General features: G+C 43.0%; 1 protein-coding gene across 1 annotated transcript in view; it reads right to left on the reverse strand.

Annotated features, from left to right (window-relative positions):
- LOC105484565 (nicotinamide nucleotide adenylyltransferase 2) overlaps nt 1-17,317 on the reverse strand; it is a 175,946-nt gene extending 158,629 nt beyond the window's left edge. The window contains exon 1 of the mRNA XM_011746309.2: nt 17,102-17,317. Coding sequence (XP_011744611.1) covers nt 17,102-17,186 — 85 coding nt within the window. The 5' untranslated portion in view covers nt 17,187-17,317. The remainder of the gene's footprint in view (nt 1-17,101) is intronic.
- Nucleotides 17,318-21,991: the final 4,674 nt, after the last annotated feature.

Below are 21,991 nucleotides of genomic sequence, written 5' to 3' on the forward strand. Positions count from 1 at the left end.
TCTCAAGAAGAGATTGGACAGATACTTGTAAAGATGTTTTAAAAGGGATTTCAGAACTGGAAGACTATCTGCACAATTTTGAAATCTGCTTCAAACAGAGATTCTGTGATTTCTGAAGATGCAAACTTAATTGATAAACCAATGGTTTTTGTTTGGTCTGCTCAAAGTACAGTAAGTAGTTTACAAAGCTTCACTTCACTAGGTGCCATGTGCCCAAAACTTTTTTCAAACTGTGACTGAATAAAAAAGAAACTCAACTGCTCTGTCATTCCTTTTTTTTTTTTCTTTTTGAGACAGAGTCTTGCTCTGTCACCTAGGCTAGAGTGCAGTAGTGAGATCTCAGCTCACTGCAACCTCCACTTCCTGGGTTCAAGCGATTCTCCTGCCTCAGCCTCCTGAGTAGCTGGGATTACAGGCGTGTGTTGCCAGGCCTGGCTAATTTTTGTATTTTTAGTACAGATGGGGTTTCACCATGTTGGTCAGGTTGGTCTCGAACTCCTGACCTAGTGATCCACCAGCCTCAGCCTCCCAAAGTGCTGGAATCATAGGTGTGAGCCTCCGCACCTGGCTTGATCTGCCACTCTTAAACCTACTTTTGCCTCACTGAAGAATCGTTCCTGCATGTCCCATGCACCTGCCTGAAGTGTCCAGTGGACACTTGACTCCGTATTTTTCACTCCTGCCAAGTTGCACACTTCATAGCTCCCAAACGTGACTTGCAGTTCCCACTGTGGATATCTGGGAAGAAGCATGAGCTTTTCCATCTTGAGGCAAGAATTATCTTGATTTTGAAGTCCCTAAGTCACTGGCACCTCGTGTTTGCTATCTGTCCTGTTTTTTCAGTCCTGTCTTGCTTGAATCTCTGTTTTCCTGTATTTTCTGGTTCCTAAATGCTTGCCTTTTTTTCTGATCATCTATTTTGCCTAGATGTTGAGATTTTGAATATTCCTAACAGTTTAATCATTCATTCATTTGCTAAATATTTAAAGTATCTCCATGTTCCTAGAACACGGTGCTAGGCACCCTAGGAGATACAAAAAAACCCACATGACCTTGCCTAGAGCTTATATCTGATGGATAATATGAGGCATGGACAGAAATAGCTACAACCCACAGCACAATGTGCTAAGTGCTATAAGAGAGGTACAAACCAAGTGCTATCAATGTTCGGAGGGAAGTGAGGTGCTGCAGAAAAACTAGATATGACTGCCCGAGCACCATGTAAAAGCCTGATGCAATTGGAGTGCTAATTTTCTAATCCTCAAATATAAGGTATAGAAGGTATTAAATTTAAAGAAGGAGGTAGCTATGAAACAAGAAAAGGATAAATGTGTTCTGAGAAAGTATACCTAATGTTCAACAGCAGATAAATGTCCAACGTTAGCCAGAGTGTGGTGAATCAATGTCCACTGTAAACCAAACGCCAGAAAATCATCCCCGCCATGAACATGGCCATTTACGCAGTCAGCCAGAAAAATTACAATTATGAAATTGAAAGTACATTTGCTGCTTAAATGAGTCTTTTTAGAGATTTAGTTTACACTGAAAATTGTTCGTCAAACAGTTCCTCTGGGTAATGGACTTCAACAGCACTTCCTATTTTAAGAACATTTTAGATATTTCCATTCCAACACCCAGAGGTAGGTTATACCAGGGGTTGGCAAGCTTTCTGTAAATGTCCAGAGAGTAAATGCTTTTGATTTTGCAGTCCATAAAGTTTCTGTCACAACCACTCACCTCTGTTGTTTCAGTGTAAAAACATCCAGAGATAATACATACGTGAAATGAGAGTGGCTATGTGCCAATAAAACTTTATGAATACTAAAATTTTATTTTATGAAATTTATATGTGTCACAAAATATTATTGTGATTTTACATTTTTTTTCAGCCATTTAAAAATGTAAAAAGCCATCCTTAGCTCGCAGGCCTTACAAAATCAGGTAGCTGGCCACATACAGCCTGCAGGCCATAGTTTGTCAACCTTGAGTTATATCAATCACACTATTTTACAAATGAGAAAGATAAGCCTCCAGGAGACTAAGTATATTCCCAGATCAACAGCCATTCAGTTTATTAATTTCCATATAAACAGAAAAAATGGAGTGGTAGGAAAAACTGGGGCCTTTATCCATTTTTTGTCAACATTGTTAACAGCAAGAGAACCTGATACATTATCTATAAATTTTGATTCCCTGGGGTATAACAAGTAAATAACTTTTAAATAGTGCTTAGCAAGATTGGTTCATGGAAAATGAAGCAATTATGGCTTGAATTTATATGTATAATATTTATTGTCTTAATTTTAATTTAACATGAACGACAGGTCTCTTTTTTTAAAAAAAAGTCTTCTTTTAAAGATCTTGTAGTTCATGTGATGAGCTATGCACTGCTAAATATTTGCTAAATATCTGCACATAAATATTTGAAAAGGAATATGAATAGTCATGGATGTAGTTTCATCTCAGTGCTCCGTGGAGGAAGTATTCCACCTCTCTGTGGGCACTAAGATGAAGGGTTGGAAAAATGTTGAAGAATAAAGCATTGGCTGGGCACGGTGGCTGACACCTGTAATCCTAGCACTTTGGGAGGCTGAGACAGGAGGATCACTTTAGCCCAGGAATTTGAGGCCAGATGGGGCAACATAGTGAGACCTTGTCTCTAAAAATAAAAAATAATAATAAATTAAATTTAAATTTAAAAAATAAATAAAGCATCAGAAAACCCAACCCCTTACCATCGTGTCACTTTATTGAGTCTTTTAAATGGTAAATAATTTCAATAGTCATGGAGAATGATATATTTTTGTTTTTGTTTTCTTAAGACAGAGTCTCTCTCTGTCACCCAGGCTGGAGCACAGTGGCATGATCATGACTCACTGCAACCTCAACCTCATGGGCGCAAGCCATCTTCCCACCTCAACCTCCAGAGTAGCTAGGACTACAGATGCACACCACCACACTTGGCTAATTTTTAAATTTGCTGTAGAGATGGGATCTCCCTATGCTGCCCAGGCTGGTCTTGAACCCTTGGCCTCAAGGGATCCTCCCACCTCAGCCTCCCAAAGTGCTGAGATTACAGGTGTGAGCCACTGCCCAGCCAGAACCATAGTTTTATAAGAACAGAAATACACTTGATCAAGACCTCCAGGATTAGAGCTAAAAACAAGTGTCAAAAGACAGGATCTCCACAGTGCTTACTTTTCAGACAATTAAGCCTGTGGAGAAGAAAGCAGGCACATATCCAAATCCCATAAAATCATGGAAGATAAAACTAGGGTGAACCGAGTTCACCAAATCTGGGAATACTTGAGCAACAGGGGCATTCCAGTGAAGCACAGTAAAATCTAGATCCTAGGCAAGAACAAATCACGGGAGTGACTTTTTTGCTGATTTGTTGTTATTTTGGTGGGTTGTACAGCAATATAATTTCTCACTTGTGTATTTCATCGACAGATATACTTTATGCAGTGTATAATGGTTCCATTTCAGAAAATAATAAAATCGTGGCTGGGCATGGTGGCACACCCCTGTAATCTCAGCACTTTGGGAGGCTGAGGCAGGCAGATCACCTGAGGTCAGGAGTTCAAGACCAGCTTGGGCAACACGGTAAAATCCTGTGTCTATAAAAATAATACAAAAAAAAAAAAATTTAGCCGAGCATGATGGCAGACGCCTGTAGTCCCAGCTACTCTGGAGGCTGAGGCATGAGAATCACTTTAACCTGGGAGGCGGAGATTGCAGTGAGCTGAGACAGCACCACTGCACTCCAGCCTGGGCAGCAGAGTGAGACTCCATCTCAAAAAATAAAAATAAAAAATAAGTAAATAAATAAAATCATGAAAAGAAAGAAAAAGAAAAAATCCTCTTCATTTCAAAGAGTGATACAGAAATAATAACTTTAAAATGTTTAGATAAAATCACAATGAGGCCGGGCGCGGTGGCTCAAGCCTGTAATCCCAGCACTTTGGGAGGCCGAGGCGGGCGGATCACAAGGTCAGGAGATCGAGACCACAGTGAAACCCCGTCTCTACTAAAAATACAAAAAAAAATTAGCCGGGCGCGGTGGCGGGCGCCTGTAGTCCCAGCTACTCAGGAGGCTGAGGCAGGAGAATGGCGGGAACCCGGGAGGCGGAGCTTGCAGTGAGCCGAGATCGCGCCACTGCACTCCAGCCTGGGCAACAGCGTGAGACTCCGTCTCAAAAAAAAAAAAAAAAAAAAAAAAAATCACAATGGCAGCTCCCTACTGAACTGCTAACAAAGGGAACATTGACATTTGGGATGCAGGTCCAACATCTGCCGTGTACTCCTTTGTCCATCACCTTTTGAGGCCTGCTAAAAAAAATGCTGGGTCAGATCTGAACCCTTGGCACTGTCCCCCTCCCAACCTGTTTTCTGGCTCTCTCATCTCCTGTCCTTCCCTCCCTTGCCCACCTGCACTCTAGCAAGTTCCCTGGAAATTCCTTAATGTGCCATGCTGTTGAGGCTTCCACACATATCCCGCTCTCTTCCCAGAATGTCATTCTCTCTCTCTCTCTCTTTTTTTTAATTTCCTTTTTTTTTTTTTTTAAAGAGATGAAGTCTCGCTTTGTTGCCCAGGCTGGTCCTGAACTTCTGGGCTCAAGTGATCCCCCCAACTCAGCCTCCCAAGTAGCTGGGACTACAGGCACATGCCACCACACCCAGCTAATTTTTTAAATTTTTGTAGAGATGGGGTCTCATTATAAAGCCCAGGCTGGTCTCCAAATCCTGGGCTCAAGCAATCCTCCCACCTTGGCCTCCCAAAGTGCTGGGATTACAGGTATGAGCCACCACGCCCAGCCAAGAATGCCTTTTTCTATTCTGTCCACTCGGCAGCTTTAACTTTCAAGCTCAAACTCTCACTAACACCTGCTCTAATGGCCCATCTACCATGTCCAGAGTGGTAATTTCCTCCATGCTCCTACTTTACCTCATTCTCACCTCTTTTGTAACACTTTTCACTTCAATTGCTTTGTTTAGTTTGTTATCTCTGCTAGAGATCAATAGCCATAGAGCCCTCCTGACTCTACCCTTCCTGCCAGTAAGTCTACCATAGACTTGAGATGAGGAATCTAACATGTCACTCATTACTCATTCAAAAAACATTTTTTTTTTTAGATGGAGTCTCGTTCTGTCACCCAGACTATAGTGCAGTGGCGTGATCTAGGCTCAGTGCAACCTCCACCTCCTATTGTCCCACCTCAGCCTCCTGAGTAGCTAGGATTACAGGCATGCACCACCACGCTGGCAAATTTTTTGGAATTTTTAGTAGAGACAGGGTTTCCCCATGTTGCAGGCTGGTATGAAACTCCCGACCTCCAGTGATGTAGCCACTTCAGCCTCCCAAAGTGCTGGGATTACAGGCATGAGCCACCACACCTGGCCTCAAGAAACGTTTAATGAGCACTCACTGTGTGGCAGGCACTGTCCTAGGAGCCTGAGATATATTAATGAGCAGAGTAAACTAAGATCTCTGCTCTTGAGGAGCTCTAGCTGGGGAGACAGGCATTGAATAATAAGCATAAGAAAACAAGAAATAACATCCTTAGTTTAAATGTGATAAGCACAAGAGAGAAAAGATATAAGTAGAGCAGAATAAGAGGGACTGGGAGTGTGTGAGGTGCGATTTTAAATTATATGATCAGGGGAGTAGGATCTGCCAAGTGGACGATGAGGAGAAGGTTACATTTGAGCAGAGAATTGGAGGAGGGGAGCGAATGAGACATGGGCTACATGGGGAAGGGCATTCCAGGCAGAGGAAACATTCAGCACAAAGACTGTAAGGCCAAAGCAAGGACGTTCCGTGAGGTTAGCTAAGAATGAAGTGGAAGTGATGTGTTAGGGTGGAGGTGGGGGCAGGGTGGCTGATCATGGAGGTCTATAGGCCATGATGATGACTTTGACTTTGATTGAGTGAGATATGGAGCTATGGAGGATTTGGAGCAAAGGAGCAACATGATCTGACTTAGATTTGGCTTACATTTTGAAAGGATCGCTCTGGTTTTTTTTTGTTTATTTGTTTACTGAGACGGAGTCTCGCTCTGTGGCCCAGGCTGGAGTGCAGTGGTGCAATTTTGGCTCACTGCAACCTCCGCCTCCCAGGTTCAAGTGATTCTTCTGCCTCAGCCTCCCAAGTAGCTGGGACTACAGGCACGTGCCACCATGCCTGGCTAATTTTTTGTATTTTTAGTAGAGATGAGGTTTCACCTTGTTAGCCAAGATGATCTCGATCTCGTGACCTCATGATCCACCTGCCTCGGCCTCCCAAAGTGCTGGGATTACAGGTGTGAGCCACCATGTCCGGCCTAAAGGATCACTCTGATTATTTGTTAAGAATTGAGTGTTGCAACCAAGAGTGGAAGCAAAGAGACCAGTTAAGAGGCTATTGCAATAATTCAAATGAAAGATAACAGTGGCTTGCACCAGGGATGTAGATGGAGAGAGGTGGTTGGTCTTAGTTATATTTTGAAGATAAAGAGATTCCAAAACATTTGGACATAAATAATGTGTACAAAACAGGGAATAATTAAGCATTAGTCCAAGGTTTTTGGCCTAAGAAACTGGAACAAGAATAAAACTATAAGCATTTAGTCTTATCTAGGGAATATGCTTTACTGTCTCTTCTACTGCCTGGTAAATATTAAATGAGGTCAATATGTTGCAGCATGTCTACTCATGTGGAGGCAATTTGATGTAGGAGAAAAAACAGAAAAAGACTGCTATTTAGCTGCCATCACTTCCAGGGGTTAGCCTCAGAGTCTTGCTCCCTCACTACTTCCTCCTCTTAACCTCTTATTGCCATGATCAAAAGAATTTTCCTGGCTGGCTCACTTGTATAATGCTAAAGAGAATTACGCATTAAATTTAATAAAAAACAGCTTAATGGCAGTATGGTTTAAATAAGCTCAAATAAAGTGGCTTCATGATCAGGATGATAATGGGGAAGATGATGATGCGGGTAGTGGTTATAATATTTGCCTTTGCTGCAGAGTTTACAAATCATGGAGACACTGGAAGATGTAAAAAGAGGAAGGAGCCAATACCAGGAGGATGGCCTTGGTCATACCACGTAAACCACTGAAAGATCTTTTTAAGCTAAAAGACTTCTGAGGCTAGCTGCCAAACTATCCAAAAAAAGCAAATGTGTTCCATGCAATTGAGTGCTTATAATTGGAAGATCTCTGGAAGTGGAAAACTTCCCTCCCTGTAAACTGATGCTGCATTGACATATATTGAGATATGGAACATATTCATAAATAAAGTTATGTAATTCTCTATCAAATGAACTCCTATATCTCAGGTCTTAGTCTATAACATTGAATCCTAAAGAATTATTTTAAATGCCTTTGTTTAACTAAAATTTTGTGTATTGAATATGTTTAAATTTTTTTTTTTTTTTTTTGAAACGGAGTATTGCTCAACCGCCCAGGCTGGAGTGCGGTGGCGCAATCTCGGCTCACTACAAGCTCCGCCTCCCGGGTCCCCGCCGTTCTCCTGCCTCAGCCTCGCGCATAGCTGGGACTGCAGGCACCCGCCACTACGCCTGGCTAGTTTTTTGTGTATTTTTAGTAGAGACGGGGTTTCACCGTGTTAGCCAGGATGGTCTTGATCTCCTGACCTTCTGATCCGCCGGTCTCGGCCTCCCAAAGTGCTGGGATTACAGGCATGAGCCACCACACCCGGCTAAAAAAATTTTTTTAAGACAAGATCTTGCTCGGTTGCCCAGGATGGAGTGCAGCGCTGTGATAATGGCTCACTACAACCTTGAACTCCTAGGCGCAAGCAATTCTCCTGCTTTAGACTTCAAAGCACTGGGATTATAGGCATGTGCTACCACACCCTGCCTGAAAAAATATTTTTTCATTCCTTTGTGTAGTTAGGATCTTTTTGAGCAATTCAGGATGATCCAAAAACCAAGCGTGAACAAGAACTGTGCTAGAAAGTGTATTTTACAGCATCATTAAACATTAACTAAACCACCACCACATTCAGGACACTGTACTGGTGACCAAGACGACAATTATATAGAAAAATTAAGACTTGAAGTTTTTCAAAGAAACACTTTCAAAACTGGATTTTCATTCTCTCTTCCAGTCATGCATGGATTACTTTTAAACTATTGCCTATCGATAGAAAAATAACAAAATAAATATATTATCTGTCTACTTTTTCATTTGCCTCTTGTGTCTGTGGATATCTTTGAAACAGAGGGGTTCAAACTTGAATGTTGGCAGGTTATGCTTTTTAGTTTGCCTTCACACTTTAGGCTGTTCATTTGACTTAATCTAAAATTGGAAGTTTATATGTTATATATGGCACCCATAACATTTCAAAGGATGTTCCTACTAAGCAATAATTCAAATGATTTGAGAAATAATTGAATTATCTTAATTCTGATAGTTCTAAGCAGAAAGGCTTAGAAATATAGAATAGGAACAAGTAAAACAAAAAGAGAAGAGAAACTGAAATAAATATTTCAAGACTCTTAGGACATCAGCTCTGTTCTTCATTAGACCATATTGCTTAGTTTGGAATACATTCTAGACAGAAGATTTGCCTCTCATGGTTAGGTTGTTTTCACATGAGGTTCAGTTAGTCAGTGCAGCAGAAAAAAGTAAACTGATCAACAGTTTGTGTGAACACAAATGTCTACATTTTCTTTTTCAGCCCATTATTCTTGTGTCATGAGCAGACACTGCTCCTGCTAGTGAAACCACCTTGAGTGATCCATGAGTTACCACTTGTGTACCTTCAACTTACCAACAAATTAGGTAGGATTCCCAAGCATCTACCTCTTTTTTTTTTTTTTTTTTTTGAGAAGGTGTCTTGCTCTATTGCCCAGGCTGGAGTGCTGTGGCGAGATCTTGGTTCACTACAACTTCCACCTCCCAGATTCAAGCAATTCTCCTGCCTCAGCCTCCCAAGTAGCTGGGATTACAGGTGCCTGCCACCACCCCTGGCTAATTTTTGTATTTTTAGTAGAGACGGGGTTTCATCATGTTGACCAGGTTGGTCTTGAACTCCTAACCTCAAGATCGGTCCCTTTCAACCTCCTAAAGTGCTGGGATTACAGGCAGGAGCCGCTGCGCCTGGCTACTTTTTTTTTTTTCCTTTGAGACAGGGTCTCACTCTGTTGCCCAGGCTGGAGTGCAGTGGTGTCATCATGACTCACTGCAGCCTTGACCTCCTTGGTCTGACGATCCTTCCATGTCAGCCTCCCATTGCTCAAGCGATCCTTCCACCTCAGCCTCCCATGCAGCTAGGACTATGGGCACGTGCCACCATGTCCAGCTAATTTTTATATTTTTAGTAGAGATGGGGTTTCACCATGTTGCCCAGGCTGGTCTCAAACTGCTGGGCTCAAGTGATCCCAAAGTATTGAGATTATAGGCATCAACCACATGCCCAGCCCCAAGCATCTACTTAAGCGTAATGTCACAGCCATCATCAGAGTGGTGGGCAAGTCAAAAGTGGTTTTGTGAACTACTATCAGTTATTCCTAATTTTACAGCCTCAACATTAAAAAGAGTCAAATTTAGGATATTGATTATCTTCCATTTTATATATATATTTTTAAAAAGCAGAAAACCTTTCTTTTTGCATTTTATTTCCATACTGTTAATAAATTTTATATCTTTCTTGCATGAATAAATTTTAATAATCTAACTGGAATCTACTGGGAACTTTCATTATAAGACTCAGACATCCCAGGTCACAAAGAAACTTTGCATTTAGGTATTCTGTCACATCAGTGCTTGGTTAGAACACATATTACCAAAATTTTCAAGTAAGAAGTACGAATCTTTACTTTCCCCACCAACCCCTAAACCTGCTTCTCCTCCAGCATTTTCTATTCATCCACCTTGGATAGAAACCTACAAATTACCCTGAACTACTTCACCATCACACACTCATCACATCACGAAATGAAGATCTCTCTCTCTCTCTTTTTTTTTTTTTTTTTTGAGATGTAGTCTTGCTCTGTCACTCAGGCTGGAGTGCAGTGGTGCGATCTCAGCTCACTGCAACCTCTCCCTCCCGGGTTCAAGCGATTCTCCTGTCTCAGCCTCCCAAGTAGCTGGTACTACAAGCACATGCCACCACGCCCAGCTAATTTTTTGTATTTTGAGTAGAGACGGGGTTTCACTGTGTTAGCCAGGATGGTCTCGATCTCCTCTCCTCGTGATCTGCCTGCCTCAGCCTCTCCAAGTGCTGCAGTTACAGGCGTGAGCCACCGCATCCGGCCAAATGAAGATCTCTTTTACCTCCTAAATAACGTTCAGATACACATTCTCCATCCCAGAAACCACCAGCCTGGGCCAGGTGACCATCTTCTTTGGGTTGAATCCTTTATTGCTGAAACACATGCCTAACTGGTCACCACATTCTTGCCCTTCACCAATCTATATTAAACATTTAATTAAATCATAATTTAAAGATATGGCTATGTTACCCCTTTACTTTAAAAACAATGCAATGTCTTCTCATTGTCATTGGGATAAAGTCTAAAATCTTTTTTTTTTTTTTTTTTTTTTTTTTTTTTTTTTGAGACGGAGTCTCGCTCTGTCACCCAGGCTGGAGTGCTGTGGCCGGATCTCAGCTCACTGCAAGCTCCGCCTCCCGGGTTCACGCCATTCTCCTGCCTCAGCCTCCTGAGTAGCTGGGACTACAGGCGCCCACCACCTCACCCGGCTAGTTTTTTGTATTTTTTAGTAGAGACAAGGTTTCACCGTGTTAGCCAGGATGGTCTCGATCTCCTGACCTCGTGATCCGCCCGTCTCGGCCTCCCAAAGTGCTGGGATTACAGGCTTGAGCCACCGTGCCCGGCCTAAAGTCTAAAATCTTTAAAATGACTTAGGAGCCTTCGTAATTGTTCAGACATTCAACTACCCCTCTCTAGTCTCACCTCTCACTCCCCTTCTCCTTGAGCCATCCTGAACTTTTCCTTGTTCTATTATTCTATGTCTCTATCTCTTCACCCTAGCCTTTGTACATGGCTGATTCCTCTGCCTGGAACAAGATTCTATACATTCATTTAAAAAATTTATTCAACAACTATTATGGAGATCCTACTACATGCTAGGTACTAGGAAATATATCAGTGATGACACCAGGCATTGTTTCTGTCTTCAAAAAGCTTAAGGTCTACCATGGGAAGCAGCCATAAAACACATGAGATGAAAGTTATGGCCTGGAAAACATAAGGTGATGTGGGAACAAATGTCAGGGTAGCCAGACTTAATTTAGGAGTCAGTGGAGGTTCCCTGAGAAACTATCGTTGAAGCTAAAATCCGAAGAATGAATAGGTGTTAGCTGAGGTAACAGAAGAGTGAGAAGAAAGGAGGAAGTTGGAGGAGTTATGGAAAGCCCGTTCTAATGACAAAGTTAAATGAAAAACATAAGAGTATTAAGAAAAGAAAGACCTTTTGGGTTAGACACAGATATCTTTGTTGGATATATTTTGTTGGAGGTCTGTGTTGCCAAGGAAAAAAATTTGTAAGGTTCTCATGACCCTTTGTTGACAGCTAAGTTCAAATGGCTTCTTCTTTCATAGGTGCTATTGCAATTATAAGGAAATAAAAAAGAAGCGTCATGAGTGAGAGAGTCTAGATATAAAGAAAGAGGTTCTATACTGATTTTTGCTGATGAATTCGACCCAGTGACTTACACATGTACCTCTGCCTTATCAATCGTAAAAGTGGATACTATTATTCAGTTTACCTTGCAGGATAGGATCAAATTAGATAGTGGTACAAAGGAAAAGAGTACCACATGTGCTTAATAACTTTTATAAGGCCGGGCGCGGTGGCTCAAGCCTGTAATCCCAGCACTTTGGGAGGCCGAGACGGGCGGATCACGAGGTCAGGAGATCGAGACCATCGTGGCTAACACGGTGAAACCCCGTCTCTACTAAAAAATACAAAAAACTAGCCGGGCGAGGTGGCCGGCGCCTGTAGTCCCAGCTACTCGGGAGGCTGAGGCAGGAGAATGGCGTAAACCCGGGAGGCGGAGCTTGCAGTGAGCCGAGATCACGCCACTGCACTCCAGCCTGGGTGACAGAGCCAGACTCCGTCTCAAAAAAAAAAAAAAAAAAAATAACTTTTATAATATAAGAATTTTGATCACATTCAACAGCTTCTTGATTTATAGCAGTTCTATAGGGGCTGCATCTCCAATTCTGCAACAAGTAGAAGGCTCTCTTCATTACCCTTTAAGAAGAACAAAATTGGATTACGTCTCTTCAAATGATCCAGCTCAAAGCAAAAAAAAAAAAAAAAAAAAAAAAATTTGAAATAGAAAAACTGGAAAATCCATTTATTTTACAATTATTAAAAAGTAGGATACAGCTGGATGCAGTGGCTCACATCTATAACCCCAGTTACTTGAGAGGCTGATGTGGGAGGATTGCTTGAGGTCAGGAGTTGGAGACCAGCCTCAGCAAAATAGCAAGACCCTGTCTCTAAAAGAATTTTTTTTCATTAGCCACCAGGGTGTGCCCATGGTGCCTGTAGTCCTAACTGCACAGGAGGCTGAGGTGAAAGGTCCGTTTGAGCCCAGAAAGAGAACTGAATTTGGTCATTTCTGGTTGTCACAGCCAACATGCCCTCCTCTTTTTGGTCACATTCTCCTGGATGCTGGTGGAGGGACCATTGCTGTGGAGGAAGGCGGTGGCCGTGAGCATGCACCCAGCCTAAGCATGCAATTCTACTATGCCACAGGCTCGGGTACATGGAGAATGATTATAGTAGATCTTGTACCATTTGAGTTATCAGTATTGTGGATCTTTTTGAAGAAATATGACTTTTCAAAGAAATACTAATTTTCAAAAATAGCGGCTGCCATAAGTTTCCAATTCCAATTGTTCTCACTGAAGCTTATTTCAGAAAGCTCTCCCTGGTATTAACCACCTGACCTGAATGACTGACTCCTTGCCACCTGGTCATCCCTCTCTGTCAGGCATTAGACCTCTGACTGGCTTAAAGGGAGGAAAGATGTTAGACTTTGGTAATTTTGGGAGACAATATCAGAGCGCGGTAAAAAGAAAATAGTTTTTGGAGTCAGGTACACCTGGATTTAATCCACAGTTAGCAGAAACAGGAGTTTGAGGCTGCAGGAAGCCGTGACCCTGCTGCTGCTCTCCAGCCTGGGCAACGGAGCAAGACCCTATATCTACAAATTAAAACAGAAAAAATACAAAAAATAGCTAGAAATATTTCTGCTGTGATGAAATTCCCCAATTCCTCTGGGTTTTTTTTAGTAGCCAAATTAATCTGAGCTATATTTTCTTACTTTTCTATTTAAACTTTCTCTCTGACTTCCCAGTGGTAGATTTATTGACAAATATAGCTATAAATGTAAAGAAAGCCACATTAAATTATAATCTCTACATACTTAAAAACTAAGCAGTTACATTTTTTAAAACTTCCACATTATCTTCTTATGTAATGAGGCAGACCCATGAGATATGACATCATTCATTTATGGGTTTACTTTGCCAAAAACTTTTACTCATTCTGAAAGCATTTTAGTTACAGTTGAGTATACAAGTGTCAAATATCTCTCACAAATATTATTTTTTCCTGTATGTTTCTATAGCTTCAAATAGGAGAAATAATATCAGCTTCCCTTTCAGAGTAAAAGAAAATTTCATTCTAAAAAATTTTACAAATATTGAGAATTGTACAAGTGCTACTTTACAAAAATGAAGAGTGAGTCTTTAGTTTTGAATGCCACTTCTCTTTTTGTTTATAGTCTTTCTCTTTTTCCTTTGGTAAGAAATTGAATTTCAAGATACAGGAGCTCTATTTAAAATGTCTAATTTCAAAGTCCTGTTTGTGTCTGTTTTTTAAAAAAATTTATTACAAATTTCAGTCACCTTAAAGAAAGTTTGAAAAAAAATTTTTAAAGACAGAATCTGGCTGTATTACCTAGAATAGAGTGCAGTGTGCTATCTCGGCATACTGTGACCTCTGCCTCCCAGGCTCCCACCTCAGCCATCCTCCCACTTCAGCCTCTAGAGTAGCTGGGACTACAGGCATGCACCACCATACCTGGCTAATTTTTATATTTTTTGTAGAGATGGGGCTTCACCAGGTTGTCCAGTCTGGTCTCAAACTCCTGAGCTCATGTGATATGCCCATCTTCGCCTCCCAAAGTGCTGGGATTGTAGGAGTGAGCCACCACGCCTGGCCAAAAGTTTGATAATTTAGTTGTATTAATTATTTCTGTGTTGTCAGAGAGAAAATTTTAAAAGCCATTTGAAAGGAGGAAATAGTTAATAAATAACTGGTTTCTTTAGAGATGAGACAAAGATCTTAAGGAAATGCATATATAGGAATCTCGCTTAGTTGATGGTCAACTTAATTCTGTTAGTTTATGGTTCATGAAAATAGAGTGTTCATGGAATTCTGCAGTCAGAAGATGAGTGGGCACTTCCTGCAGCCTTTGTTGTAGTACGAAGGTCTTTGCAAGAGGAATCAGGAACATGAGGCTGAAGTCTCAGTGCCACCTATTCTCCATGTGTGTTCATGAGAAAGTCACTTGGCTTCTGTCAGTTTCTTATTTGTAAAATAGAGGTAATAATGTATTTCTTATAAGGTTTTTAATAGGAATAAGTAACTTAACGTAGATGAAAAAGTTTTGTTAACCAGAACTGCTCTACAAAAATAAATTATAAAATTTATCCAGAGCTCAAAGATTCACATAAGAGATTCTACCAAAAATAGTTTAATGTGTATTTGTGTTCTTATTCTTGCTTCATTTTTACTTGTTTATGTGCTAAATTCTTCATTAGGTAATAAGCTCCTTAAAGCCATAGTGAGTGAACATATCATATCCTTTTTTTGTGTTGCTCTCTGAATTATACTTTAATGGACATGCAAAGGACTTTGTTGACATTCTGCCCTGGTCCTCAGTTCTTACACCAAGTAAATAATCGCTACTGCCAAAAGTCTCCTTTTCACCTTTCTATATCTAAACCCTTCCACTGCAACTCAGGCCTATTTCCACATAGTCTATCCTTGAAGCTCATGGAGAATTGGCAGGTCAGTGTTTGCTTAACAAAAGCCTTTATTACTGTTAACAAAGAATCTTCAGTTGCAGGACAGAATTTTTGGTTCTCAATCCAAATCTGTTTCTCTTGTAATCTAAAATAAGTGGGATTTCATAGCTCCAGGATGAAAGGAGTAGTACCCACTGGGTCACCAAAGATTCTTAGAGTCACAGAGTTTCATCCCCAGCCCAGTGGCTCTTCCCTACTCCTCCTTTCTCTTGGTTCCAAAGGAAAACCCGTCATTGCCTGGTCAAGGGAGAGGAGTAAAGTGCATCAACATAAATTGCCAGAGGACATATGGACAGACAGGAAAAGAAGGAAAGGGATGAAGACACCAGCATCAAAGGGCACTGGGCACTGACATTCCTTAGAAGACTGATGAGATGCTCTTGTCTACCCTGATGCTTGAACAGAAGTCCTTATTTAACAGGCAAGTTGGCATTGGTTCTTAATAAAAGACTTTTAAAAGCTGAACGAATGGTGAAGAAGGGATGGCTGTTTCTCAGCCTCCCTCCTTCTATGGTGTAGATATGCCTACCCGATTTGCCCTCTGCTCAAAGTAGTTCTATATTCTTTCCATGAGGTTTTTAACAAGCGATCCCAGTTCAGCGCACCTTTTAAGTTTAAAGATGAATATTTTTAGCCTAAACCACCTCGCCCTGTCTTTACTGCTGTAATGTGGTTCTCATTAAACCTCCCCAGGAGGGCTCGCGCAATCCTCAAGCTCCGGATAAACACGTGTGCACGCATCCAGCTCCGGCGCGCCCTGCATTTCAGCACCGCCGCCTCTGGAGAGCGCCTCGCTGGCGGGCCAGGTCAGGGCCTCCCACCCGCTCTCTCATCCATCCCAGCCCACTCACTCTTCCCTACTCCTCGCTTCTCTCAGTTTCAAGAAAAAGCACCCCCAACTTCTAACTTCTCAATTCGTGCTTCTAAAGTGACCTCCGCGTCCCTCTTTCCGTGTCTAAACGCTCATGCCCCGCTCCTTTGAGTCCTACTAGCAGCTGCGAAGCCGCGTGGTTTCCCACCGGTGGCGCGAGACCTCCAACAGGCATCCATCGATCACCTTTCCCCTGCGGCTCCTGGACCCCGAACCAGCCAGCCAGATGCCCCCGCTCGCTCTCTCTGGCTCCACGCCCCAAAGCTTCTAAGAAACAAACGCGCGATGATGAGTCCCCTCCCCCCAACACGCACACGCATATACTCACACACACTCATTCGCACATTCATACACACACTAGACGCCTCAAACCTTCCGCGTGCCATGGCCACCCTGGGCAGAGCCTCAGCCAACTTGGGCCCCGATCCTTCGGCGCCGGCTCCCGCAGGGCCTCCCGCAGCCGCCACCCGGCCCCCTCCCTGTCCTAGGCAGCGGGTTCCTGAGGCCGAACCTAGGCGGAAAAGGGCCCCCTCCCTATTCGCTCAGCATCCACCTCGCACGGGCAATACACGGCCCACAATTCCCAAACACTCGTCCCTGGGCCGCCCAGAACCACCAGCCAAATCTGAAATTAATCTTGAAGCCCCAGCCCCTGTCACTGGTGTGTTGGGCGCGAGTGTGTTTGTGAATCCGAGGCACATACATGATTTAACTCCTTGGAGATTTCGGCCCATCCTAAACAAACAGCACGTTATCTCCAGCCTCCTCCTCCCCCTACTCGGCGCCCCAACCTCTGCCCCCATCCCGGTCCTCGCCAGCCTGGTAGCCGAACCACCACACCGCCGCACTCCAGTTCTGGTATCTCGAACCCCTGCCCAGCCCCAAATGACACTTGTCTCTAGTCCTCTCCCATCCCCCACCTTTGGCCCCCTGCAAGCCGGGTCTGGCCCCAGCAAGTGACGCCTCGGAAACGCAGTCTGCCTCCCCTCCCCCGAGTCCAAAATAAAGGGGCCGACCTCCACCAGCTGGATCAGCCGGCGCACCCCTCCGAATGGGGCACACGCCTTCCCGTTCGATCGCCCTGGAAAACACAGGTGCCTGGGAAAGGAGAGGAGCGGAAGCGGCTTCCAGAGGTGGGCGGGAGGACTCACCAAACATCTGAATGTGCCCTTTGGTGATGGGATTGAAGCTGCCGCAGGCGAGCAAGATAACGTGGGTCTTGGTGGTCTCGGTCATGGTGCAAGTGGGAACCTCGCGGTGGTCTAGGGGTTGCCTCTCTTTTTGTGTCTCGTTGTGTCTGCAGAGGGAGAAAGGAAGGCGAGGCTCCGGCGGTGGATGCTGTGGACTCCAAGGAGCCGCTCCAGACGCAAACCGCGTCACTCTCCGCCTCCCCTTAACGCTTGCAGCTCCGGCAAGCTCCGAGGCTGCTTTTGTATTGCTCTGCTCTCTTCTCTCCTCGGTCTCTCTCTTTTCGTTCTAGCTTCCTTGCCGTCTCTCGTCCTGGTGCCCCACCCCATCCTTTCTATCGCCCCCAGCCCGCTTCACTTCATCACTCTCTTCCTTAGAGTTTATCCAGAAGGCAAGACGTGGTACCCAAGCTCGGAACCAAGAGCTCACAGCATGGTGTGGGCTCTTTCTGCCTCTTGCCTCATCTTGATTCAGTTTTCCTCCTCAGTCTAACATTTTTCTGTCCGCCCTACTTTCTCTAACATCTCCAAGTTAAAAAATGTTTCATCTTAAGATATTTTTTTCTTTCTCTCTTCCTCAAAATTTTAAGTGAAAAATGACCATTGTTTATTTCAGTAGCATTCATTTCTGCCTTTCCTTTTTCCCTTATCTGATGATCCAAACTATTGAGTCCAAATCTTGATCTGTTGCCGCAGAGAGATAGGGGTAATCTCAACCCTTCCTCTGCTATACTGATCCTTTTTGTGGCTGAAGCAATGCTATCCATTTGAGAGAACATGAAGGGGGCAGAGTTACTAAAACTGTATTAGAAAATTATGGGGATCCGCCGGGTGCGGTGGCTCATGCCTGTAATCTCAGCACTTTGGGAGGCCGAGGCGGGTGGATCACGAGGTCAGGAGTTCGAGACCAGCCTGGCCAGCATAGTGAAACCTTGTCTCTACTAAAAAACAAATACAAAAACTAGCCAGGCATGATGGCGTGTGCCTGTAATCCCAGTTACTCGGGAGGCTGAGGCAGGAGAATTGCTTGAACCCGGGAGGCGAGGTTGTGGTGAGCTGCGATCGCGCCACTGCACTCCAGCCTGGGTGACAGAGCGAGAATCCATCTTGAAAAAAAAAAAGAAAATGATGGGGATCCTCCATAATCTACCAAAGTTGAGACAAAGACCATTTAACAAATGTTTCTTGAGGACTCACTGTGTGTCAAGTATTGCTATAAACCATGCTGGTGAAGCAAAGTCACTGTCTTCATTTTACTGGAGGAAGATAGACAATAAATATTAGATGGCAATTGTGCAATGCACAGTAAGTGAATGCAATTTACTCTCTCACAGAGCAGAGAGTGAGTGGAGAAGAGGAGATGAATCAAGTAGTCTGAGAAGGCCCTCTGGGGAGGTGACATTTCAGTGAAACCTGAGCGACAAGAGTAGTTGCTAGCCCACATATTCAGGGACAGGGAAGGGCTTACTGTGCTCATAGAAATGAAAGGCCAGTGTGGCTAGAAAATATGGGCAAAGGGAAAAATGATAGAAGACTGAGCAGCAGGTGATCAGGGCCAGATCAAATGGGGCTTGTAGGCTAGGGCAAGAGTTAGACACTTTTCTAAGTGGAATAATAACAAAAGGAAGCCATTGAAGCTTTTAAGCAGAGGAATAATATGTAATTTACATTTTTATAAGATCTGTCTGGTTGCTGGGTGGAAAGGGAGGCCAAATGGGAAGACAAGGAAAGCATTTAGGAAAATCTGCTCACTTAGGCAAGTGGAGTTGTCCTGAGACTAGGGTTTATAGAGACGGGAGCAATGAGAAGTAAATGGTCTCAGGATACGTTTTATAGATTTTGAAATTTGGCTTAAACAATATGTAGACTGAAATTGAGAATAGTAGAGGAAGACAGATGTTCTATGCTTATGCAACAGAAAGAATCAATAATTATTTGCAGATGAACTGAATATAGAGGATAATTCTTTTTTTTTTTTTTTTTTTGAGACAGGATCTCACTCTGTTATCCAGGCTGGAATGCAGTGGCATGATCTCAGCTCACCACAGCCTCGACTTCCTGGACTCAAGCAATCCTCCCACTTCAGCCTCCCAAGTAGCTGGGGCTACAGGTGTTTGCCACCATGCCCAGCTAATTTTTCATGTTTTTTGTAGAGACGGGGTTTCACTATATTGCCCAGGTTGGTCTTGAACTCCTGACCTCAAGCAATCCACCCACAGCAGCCTCCCAAAGTGTTGAAATTAAAGGCGTGAGCCACTGACCCAGCCAGAGTCAATAATTCTTAACTTAGAGATTGACAAGTACAAATATGTACCTATCCTGGGCTTCCAGTTTCTTGGATAAATTTCCATGCCATATTAATGAGTTGGTCACTGTTTTTTTTCTTATCCAAGAGCATATAGTAGGTGTGGAGTAAATATTTGTTAAATTGTGATGAATAGCAAATCAACCCTAATATGCATAAAATTTCTAGTTTAAATAGAAGACTCCTAAGAACTGATGTATATTCATAATGGGGTTTGTATCTTCCCTAATATGATATGCAGATTAGTGGTGTAAAAAGAGCAAGAGCTTGTAAAGGGAGGCTGACTCGGGTACGAAACTCTGACACTCACTAGCTAGGCAATTGACATAATTATAGTTAAGCGATAAATATTTATTGAGTGTCAGCCATGCACCAAGCACTGATTTAGGGGCTGTGAACAAAACAGAGTCCCTAATTTAATACAGCTCACATTCCAGAAGAAATCAACAGACTGTAAACAAATGAATAAACATAATGGTAAAAAGTACCATAAAGAAAAATAAAGCAAAATGTGAAGAAAAGAGAAAGAAAGAAAATCGTCTTTTATTGCAGTGGTCAAAGATGGCCTCTCTGATAAGACAGTACTCAAACAGGGACCTAAATGAAGTGAAGGCATGTGTCACTTGAATATCTAGGGAAGAATATACCAGGCAGGACTGCCAGTATAAAGGGTCAGAAGACTAAGAGTGCTTAGGGGTGTTTGACAAGCACACCAAGCTGACTGGAGAAAACAAAGAATGTGGAAAGCACTCAAAGACAGGTCCAAAAAGTAGGACAGATCATACAGGGCCTTGCAGGTCTTGATTAAGGCTCTGGTTTTTTCACTGAGAAGGGATGGGAAGTCATTCAAGGGTTTTGAGTGGAGAAGTGACATGAGCTGACTCAACGTTTGAAAAGTGTGTTTTGCCGGGCGCACTGGCTCAAGCCTGTAATCCCAGCACTTTGGGAGGCCGAGACGGGCGGATCACGAGGTCAGAAGATCGAGACCATCCTGGCTAACACGGTGAAACCCAGTCTCTACTAAAAAATACAAAAAACTAGCGGGGCGAGGTGGTGGGCGCCTGTAGTCCCAGCTACTCGGGAGGCTGAGGCAGGAGAATGGCGTAAACCCGGGAGGCGGAGCTTGCAGTGAGCTGAGATCCGGCCACTGTACTCCAGCCCGGGCGACAGAGCCAGACTCCGTCTCAAAAAAAAAAAAAAAAAAAAAAGAAAAGTGTGTTTGGCAGGAGATATAAATTTGGAGTCTTCAGTATAGTTTATATTTAAAGTAATGGGACTAGATGAGGTTACGTAGGGAGAAACAGAGTGAAAAGGAGGTCCTCAGGTTCAACCCTGGGGCACACCAAATTAATAATAGTAGTTAACATTCATTGGGTGTTACTGGAAGCCCAAGCACTATAAAATGTTTACAGATGTTAACTCATTTAACACTCACAATAACTCTGTGAGTTTGTATGATTTTATTCTATCTTAGAGATAAGCCTACAGGGGCACAGGGAAATTAAGTAACTGGTCTGGGTTCAGACTACTAGCATGTATGGAACCAGATTCAAACCCTGACAGTTTTGATTGAAGGCTCTACTCTTGACACCTGGCTACTCTCTCATCTTGTTTCACTGCTATGTTATACTGGCCACGTTTGTAAAATGAGGATAACAATACCCACCAAGCTGCAGAGTTGTGAAGATTAGAGGTAATGTATGTAGAACACCTAGCATATAGTAGATGATCAATAAATGAAAGTTTATAACTGAGAGAATAGGACTTCTCAGCAGAGATTGGAGAACAGACTAAGAGATACCTTACCATGTGCTAAGGTCTGAATGCTTGTTTCCCCCAAAATTCATATGTTGAAACCTAATCCCCTATGTCATGGTCTTAAGAGGTAGGGTGATATGGTTTGGATCTGTGTCCTCACCCAAATCTCATGTTGAATGTAATCCCACATTGGAGGTGGTGCCTAGTAGGAGGTGATTGGGTCATGGTTTAACACTATCTCCCATGGAGCTGTTGTCTTGATAGTGAGTTGTTATGATATCTAGTCGTTTAAAAGTGTGTGGCACCTCCCTCCACCCACTCCTCATGCTCCAGCCATGTAAGACGTGCCTGCTTCCCCCTTGCCTTCCACCATGAGTAAAAGCTTCCTGAGGCCTCCCTAGAAGCCGCTATGTGTTCTGTACAAGCTGTAGAACCATGAGCCAGTCAAATCTCTTTTCTTTATAAATTACCTAGTCTCAGATATTTCTTTAGAGCAGAGCAAGAACATACTCATGCATAGAGCCTTTGAGAAGGGCTATATAATGAGCTGGAAGCCCTCATAAATGGGATTAAAAGAGGCTCAAGGGAGCTCATTTGTTCTTTTTACCATGTGATGACACATCTGTCAACCAGGCACCAAGCCCTCACCACACACCGAATCTGCTGATGCCTTAATCTTGGACTTCCCAGGCTCCAGTAAGGAATAATTTCTGTTGAATATAGCTGTTCCTAAAGCTAGATCTATCCATTAGACTTCCCAATTAAATAAATCAATAAATTCCTTATTTGGC

This window comes from Macaca nemestrina, chromosome 1, assembly GCF_043159975.1.
Source record: "Macaca nemestrina isolate mMacNem1 chromosome 1, mMacNem.hap1, whole genome shotgun sequence".
Classification (NCBI taxonomy): Eukaryota; Metazoa; Chordata; class Mammalia; order Primates; family Cercopithecidae; genus Macaca; species Macaca nemestrina.